We start from the raw sequence: 8,016 nt of genomic DNA on the forward strand, positions 1-8,016 counted from the left end.
AAAAAAAGTATGTCTGTTATAAAAATATGTCAATTTTTTTTTTTCCTGGCTATTGAGCTGAAAACATTTTGACAAGTGCAAGATAGGTTTGGCAAGCAAATTTAAGCCGCTATTACCAATGACAAAGTTCAAATGATTTTGTACTAATAGTATATTTAAGACTCATTGATAAAGTGGCATTGGAAATGTTGACCCCTAAAAAAAATATATCACTGCACTGCCATGTGTTTACGCACCCAGACAATTGAATATCTTGATCTTTTGTCGTCACGAATCAGTACCTTTATCAGTGAAGACTATCCAACCTAATTCGAACTATTCAACCAGATAACTGACTCCTACCACTGGAATACAACTTAGGGAAGGCAAACTACCTCCATGGCCCTGTATTTTATGTGTTGTTTGCAAAGTGAGAGAGTAGGTAGGTTCATACATGTTTAAATCAACCTGACAGCTGTTGCAATGTGAAATCAGGGAAAGGATGGAAAAAGAATAAAGAATCATTTATGACAGCAATCTATATTTATGAACACGTGTGTTTACATATAAAAATGGATCTGACTAGGCTCAGTTATGCCTTATTTGTTTGGATGGGTTTTTTCACATAAAAATTTAACTCAACCAGGACTCAAATCATTGACTTCTCTCAAACCACCAACAAGGAAGGAAAAAAGGGACCATTTACAGAGATAATCTGAAAACAGTGCAATATTAAAATACCATTTCACAACGTGTGAAAGAAACATGCTTTGGAACCTGAGCAAAAGGCGTTTTACTGACTTAGTAAAAAGTCACCCTGTACGTTGTTTTCATTGGCACCTGTTCTGCCAGATTAGTATGTTGCTCTTAGCAACTTTCATGGCCCCTAAATATTTAGTACACAGAAACTGCCAACTACTTAGAGAGGTCTACTAAACTTTTCAGCTAATATTGCAGGCAGTCTGACATGCTGCTGGAAATGACCATACAGCCTAAAATTAAGAAAAATTGTAGAAAGAAAAAGAAGCAGCCAAATGTGATGCTTTTCTTTTTTAAATAGACTAAAGCGCTTCCACAACACTTAGATACGGTACTACACTGGTTTACAGTCTCAAGGTCAGCTCTTTCAAAATAAATATACTCAACATTTACAACAAATGCCTCATGAATGCAAGCTCTCTCTTTATTATTTCAAGACCAGCTGGATAAAAACTAAAATAAAGACATAACTCTGAAGCAGCTAAGTTACAAGTCCTTTTTCAGAAACAGGCATAACTTGGTGCCACAGCAAAATTTCTCACCAGTCTGCAGTAAGCAATTTTTTTTTTTCTTCTAGCACCAAGCAGGCCACCATACAAAGCAACCTCACAAAGCATGCGGTCATCTACTCTGCTGATTTTGTATGAAATAATCGTTTGTGCTTGCAGGTCCCAGACCTTTCAAAAATGGGTATGAACAACAGATGATTGAAGACATTAATGGAAACTCACTCATTTCTAAATTACTTTAGAAATTTTGAGTGGAGAAAAGATTTAAAGACTAAAAAGCAACAGAATGTTGCGCATTACTATTTGTGAGGGATGAGGGAAGCTAAGGTTGGTGCTTTAATTTGCCTTACAACCAACAAAAAGCTAAAAACAATCCTAAACAGCTCTATGTCCATGATACTGGTAGAGGCCAATGTGTGCATGCCACTGAAAGGCACGGTCGGACTAATCTGATAAATGGCGTCATCAGAGCAGAACAGCAACTTTTCACTGGAGTAATCACAAAGGGTGAACAATGAGCCATCACTTCTCTCATGAGCACAGAAAGCAGTCACCAAGGCAAAAGAGGGGACACAGGAAAGAAGATACAGGAACTCACATAAACCTGGAAGACAGAAAACACACATTAAACTGAGTTTTGAACATTCTGAGTGACCATTTTCCTACTGCAACATTGCTATTCATTGATTTAACACCATACATATTATGAACTCTTGCAAAAATGGTACCCTAATCATATCACAAAATTCTTCTCAAATTTGTTATAACTAACTAACCTCACTTGCAAAGATTTACCTACAGTATCATCTTAGGTATAAAACAGGCTTACGGACAGATTGATGCAGTCAGGACAATCTCTTGTTCATTGTGTAAAAAAACTAACATGCTTACATGATATTGAATTTTTTTACTCAGAAATGAATGTTAAAATTGGGCATCATAAAGACACAGCTATTTATAGTGAGCCAATTACGAAGTAGTATGATTGTTCTGCCTAAAAAGCAGAGTGCAATACTTACTGGAAAGGTTTCCCCAAGGTTATCCTGCCTTTGTATCTACAAGCTGCATCTGAACATTTGCAGACATGCCACCCCCATAGCCTCCCTTGGACTGCATTTGGTTCTGAATTGAGCTGACCTGGAGACAGAAGGGAAAGGGGGGCAGAGAAAACAAGAGAGGCAGTTAGTGAGCTATGGCATCTTCTTGCTTCCACTTTTATTTCTTGTTTAGGTTTGGTTTTCAAGTGCTCCTTTACTATTAAAGCTACATTACTTTTGCATGAGGACATGTGCGGCGTAGGCTTGCTGGAATTTTCACTTCTGCAGGCAGCTCAGCAGGAGAGATTGAAGAACTGGTGCTGAGGCAGAAGTTTTTCCTCATTCCCAAAGAAAATTGGCTGATTCAGGCTTTCACTGACCCGCTTGATTACTCAAAAAAATTAATCAAATATCTTACTGGTATCCAACTCCACTCCATCTGACAAGCTACAATTTATCTGGTTATATGGAAAATGTTCTTTGCCAAGTATGATAAACCAGAGAAGTTGACACCATTACCTTAAAAATATAATAGACAACTTACAAAATGTCTGGATAGTATGGCTAACTTCAGATAATTAAAAGGACTTTCTAAACCAAAAAGGAGCTTTTGGTTTGTGGAAGGTTTTTCATTTATCTATTTACGTAAAGCACACACTGCCTTCCTTAATTGCTATTATTCCTTTAAATGGCAGGGCATTTATTGTTTAAATCATATTCAATCTATGAACTTCCCTGGAAATAGCTTATGTGAAGGTATTTTTAGCTTGATGCAAATAAATACATAAAGAACCCACCACACACAAAGACATGCACATCCCTCTATGGCTTTCATTGCCTGTATCAACAAAAAGGAAGGGAATCCATGGTTCTTTGCTGCTTGTGTTGCATGAGTCAAAATAATCATCTCCAAGTGCCTGCAGGAAGACAACTCCTACCTTAAAGGTTTGGCTTTTTTCTCTCTGCACCCCAGAGCATACATAACAAGTACACAATGAGCACAAAATAACATATTCATTCATGGCTAGAGCATCTGAAATTGAATTTGCAGCAAAGCCTATGCCTGCAGGGCACCGCTTGCAATTATTACATGTATGCTCCTTCATGGAGACCTCAAAACATCACTAGAAAGCTGTATTAAAACAGCACTGGAGAAATATTTCCAAGTAGCTTGCACGGTATTTTCCCTGTCTACAAAGACAAAAGTATATTCTTTCCCACAGCAAAGCAAAACACATGCGCACACAAAAAATGGATCAGCACAACTTTCTTACACGGTTTTCAAATCAATGTGAAAAAAAGAGCCTGTGTTAGGATCTTTGTCTTGAACAGTATGGCATATTGCAGTGCTGTGCAAAAGATCGGATTTTTATGTATTTAAGCAGTGCAATGTAAAACCATTTTCTACTTTGGCACTTTGCTCAAATAAGTGATATAGCTGCAGCAAAGCAATGTTATATTCACATTTTTTTTCAGGGAAAATTCTTCAGAGCCAATACTCTAGTGGATCTGACATCAGAGACTACAAACTCAGGAAGGAAGTGTGGAGAAGTGCAACCACATTCATGGGGTGGTGTCTAAGAACTTTCACATTTCACCAAGCTGGTCATCTTCTTCACCAAGCATCTTCTGTTGCTCTTTGGAACAAAAGGCATTTGAACTTAATCTTTTTTTCCTCAGAAAATAATTAATCTACATGTAAATGTATTCACAAGAATGACTTGAGGATGGCATTAATTTCATCTGAATGAACCCTGCCTCTAGTGAAAAAGAGCTAGAAAGACATCTCCAGGCCATGTCACCTTCCAGCCTGACAACTTGCCTACAAGACTTTAAAATTTTGGAGAACTGCAAATCAACACAAATTGCAATGCTAAAGTGTAAATTTTTATGAGTACTTCTTCTAAAGGTTAAAATAATTTCTCTGGTACTAGAGTCAACACATATAGGTGTTTATGTTAGTGGGTAAGGAAGTATCAGCCTAAATTGCAGGGGCTGTTACACCTAAAGCAAAGAGAATGCAACAAATTAAACTTGACTGCATTAACAGTTCAGTGGCTATTTTGCATATGAAAACTTATATAGGAGACATACAGTGTTAAAAACACTGAGCAAAAAGCAGGTCTAACAGTTGCAGGCTTATAAGGTGGTATTCTTTCTGAAGCATCCTCCTTTTGAGGCAGTCTGAGCTACAAGAACAAGCACCATGAAATGCAATTTTTTTTTTCTTTCCCAAAGATGCCATTGCCTTCCTTTGATGATACGTAACAGCAAGGTTCTTCTCTCTTATGTCTAATTTAGACAGGAAAAAGATACGAAGATTTTGGAAGAGGAAGAGGATTGCACCAATTAAAGATCATACAATCTGTTGTGCTGCTTATCTATCTCATTAATTTCCTTCTTTCCTTTTCTTTCCCTCCCTTTTAGAATTAGGAAATAGCACAGATGGTCCTTGAGAAAGAAAATACGGGAAAACTAAGAAAAGGACAGAATACGTGAAATCAAAGACTAAACTGAGGAATATGAAGCAGCAGAAAAAAGTAAGAGATTTCACCATGGAATATGAAGGTAAAATAAAGTAAGTGATGGGAATAAGAAAGAAACAGTGCACAGAGGAGTCCTACTGTTTAAGCGTATCTTTGACAAAGGAGCAAGGCGCTGTACAGAGAAGGCAAACAAAAAAGCAAAATATTTCAGTAGTCAGAAAACTACTGTGCTCAGAATCGTTAAGAATATGTAATGAAGAACAACACTAATGAAAAAAAGACACAGAGCAGATAGTGGATGAAGAACCAAATTTATATGGGAAAAGGTAATGAAATTGCAGGAGGTCCTCCAAAGGTATTCAGAAGAGAAGAGGCACAAGGAGATTCATGAAGGAGTATAACATCCATACTATAAAGGAAATTAAGCAGCAGAAAACCGTGTGGAGGTTAACAAAGTAATCTTGGAATTTACACTGCGAAGAACGAACAAGGAGACTGGATGCAAGATTATCACAGTAAGTCACCACAGAAGAGGTGGGAAAATAAGCAGTGTGAAAAAGTAGAGATTTGTGCTCCTGAAGAGAAAGAGGGGAAAAAAGGATTATTTTTTGCATACAGATCCTTTCTATCTGAGATCAGAAACATCATTCTGGCCACTGAACGCAGCACATTATCCAAATGAAAAAACGTGAGAGAAACTTTATATATCCAGTTATGAACATTCAAAATGAAAAAGTCTATGTAGAGAGACAATAATGATTACCCACCATCTAGAGATGAATTGGATATTACGCAAGGCAAAGGTGAGGACAAGCAGGGGGAAAATGGAAGAGCTGAAAGAGCAAAGCTTCAGGCAATCACCACAAACCTCACATAAGGCAGCTCAGCTGTGAGAATGAGGAAGGTTCTCACAGGAGGGACAACAAACATTTAAAAAGCAAAATGCCATGCTTTTAGAAAAAATAAAGAAAACTGCTCACTGTATTATTTCAATTTATAATGGCTTTAAATATTAATGTAATATATTGCATTAAATAAGTAATTAGCTTTAACTGAATTTTATCAAGTTGAAGCTGTGTTTGTCCACTTAACTTGCTTACAGACGTTTCAGTACAAATCACTTCCAATCCATTATGTTGTGTCTGGGAAAATGTAGTATATTGTTTGTTGTATCAGATTTTCTAGCTTTGCCCTTCCCCAATACGTACTGAGTTACAAAAGTTTTTGTCTGATCTCAGTAAGCTGTAAACTATTTGAAACTAAAAATGACCTCACTTGCCTACATTAAACCCATCTTTCTTTTACAGTTCTGCTTTCTATTCTGATACCTCTGACAGAACTCTTCTTCTTTGTCAAGAAGTATTTTCATCATCTTCATCTGAAAACATTTTTTTTCCTTTAAAGAGGATTATTAAGGTCAAGAAGTATTTTTCATCATTATCTACATATAACCCTTTTCTAGATTGCATATTATTGACTTTAAAAACAGATTGACATTTCACATAAATACAAAGCTGTACAAAAGAAATCTATCCTCATAAGCTGGTTTTCAGTATCTATCTTAGCCTCTGTTTTTCACTTTCAGAGAGATAAAAATATTTATTGCTTGTATCAGCTACAGGAAGCCACAGAACCTTGTCTGTGACATCGTTGCTTGCTCTGGAAATAATTCACACTGCAAATAGGGCTACGGAGTATAGAAAAACCTCACCAAGGACACCCAAAAATATTTGTGTGCACCATAAACCAAGGTAAGTTATAGTTTTACATGAACTATATTTAAAATAGCTTAAAGCATTTAAGGTAAGAAATCTAGTCAATTATAAGACACTTTTAAAAGTTTTCTCTAAAATACTCTAGTGTATTTTCAAATATACCACTATTTTAGTTCATACATGCCATCAGAACGAATTTTTAAAAAGTATTCTACACATACCCTGTACAATTTATACAGCATCTACTATGGATAAATATAGGAATTTAAAAAATGATATTCTATACTCCTGAACGCAAGTGTTTAGGACTTGGAAATATGACGCTAGCAGGTTGTTCTTAAGTTTTATAGAGATTCTTTCTTATAGTTGAAAGACTCATTGCTTCAGCCTCAATATACATATACAGTGTTCCTGTATTCTGTCTAAGGTGAAATATTTTTCATCCACTCATGCCTACCGAATTCATTCCACTGAATAGATCTCCTGATCCTACATGAGCTGTGTGAACAAAGTTTGTCGGCTCCCCAATCATGCTTCGGTCAATCCGCCGTCGTCTTTTCTGAAAGGAAGGTAAAGAAACCATCTAACTGAGAGTTACTGAAAAGGCAAAAACAATGTGTGTCATAAATGTAAAAGTTAACTGTCCACAGGATATTTCATACACTGTAAGATATTTTCAGAGTCAAAAAGCAGATTCCAAATTCCCAGGTTAACCAAGACATTGGTAATACTGTCCTTTGTTTTTACTTGGAGGATCTATAGCAGATCATTAGAGCAGCACTGATACCACTCCCAACATTTAGGCCAAGAAAACATTTGTAAATAACCTTACTACATTCCATGGTTTCTTAAGCAATATTTGCAATGTTTCATACAGTAACTTCCACCTATATTTGTATTTAAATCATGATGTGACAGATCAAATTTGAGGTTCAGTGATTCAAAACAAGAATTGAGGATCAAAGAGCATTAGTATAGTCTGTAAAACCGCTAACTTACAGAATTTCTGATTTGCGTGCCATGGGAACTTTTTTCACTATTTGTAATATACTTCACAGTGATGTTGAAAACAATGCCTTGAGTTTGATCAGGGTTAGTCACAGACATATCTTTACTGAACCCCATATACTCAGATAACTTCCAGGCTGCATGGTTGTAGTGTGTGAGCGGAAGGGATGCAGTGTGATAGTAAGGCAGGATGCCATATTAATAGCTGGGGTGAGGAGAAACACATAAAACGCTCCCATAGAAATAGCAAAACAAAATCCGATCTATGCCAAAACTATTAGTGAATTCTCTACTCCCAACAAATTTGACAAAATCAACCAAATAAAATAATAATATCTATAAAGCCATCTCCTTGTAGGTTGAGGGCTTTCACAGGGAAAATGTTTATGGAATTAACCGAGATGTCTCAATTACAGAAAACATTAGTAGAGTGCTTGATCTTGTGAACGACTGTAAATGATTCTCCGCTATTTGTCAGCTAGTCAACCAGTAACCACTAGTTAAAGTGAATCACCATCAAACC

General features: G+C 36.5%; 1 protein-coding gene across 1 annotated transcript; it reads right to left on the reverse strand.

The window, feature by feature from the left end:
* Positions 1 to 1,073: 1,073 nt before the first annotated feature.
* LOC104074761 (CDC42 small effector protein 2-like) lies at positions 1,074 to 7,610 on the reverse strand. The gene is made up of 4 exons (XM_009575017.1): positions 7,485 to 7,610; positions 6,943 to 7,044; positions 2,267 to 2,384; positions 1,074 to 1,851 (listed from the first exon to the last, which is right to left on the reverse strand). Exons 1-3 carry the CDS (start codon positions 7,608 to 7,610, stop codon positions 2,286 to 2,288), a joined length of 327 nt encoding a protein of 108 aa, XP_009573312.1. The 3' UTR covers positions 1,074 to 1,851; positions 2,267 to 2,285.
* Between the last annotated feature and the right edge of the window lie 406 nt (positions 7,611 to 8,016).

This window comes from Fulmarus glacialis, unplaced genomic scaffold, assembly GCF_000690835.1.
Source record: "Fulmarus glacialis isolate BGI_N327 unplaced genomic scaffold, ASM69083v1 scaffold47573, whole genome shotgun sequence".
Taxonomy (NCBI): domain Eukaryota; kingdom Metazoa; phylum Chordata; class Aves; order Procellariiformes; family Procellariidae; genus Fulmarus; species Fulmarus glacialis.

What these genes read in the sequence shown, in the direction of transcription:
- LOC104074761 (XM_009575017.1), bottom strand. Translation starts at nt 7,610, where the DNA reads ATGGGGTTCAGTAAAGATATGTCTGTGACTAACCCTGATCAAACTCAA. An exon ending in GCACGCAAATCAGAAATTCT is followed by an intron (nt 7,045 to 7,484) that starts GTAAGTTAGCGG and finishes CCTTCCTTTCAG; the next exon opens with AAAAGACGACGGCGGATTGA. An exon ending in TATTCAGTGGAATGAATTCG is followed by an intron (nt 2,385 to 6,942) that starts GTAGGCATGAGT and finishes TTCTGTCTCCAG; the next exon opens with GTCAGCTCAATTCAGAACCA.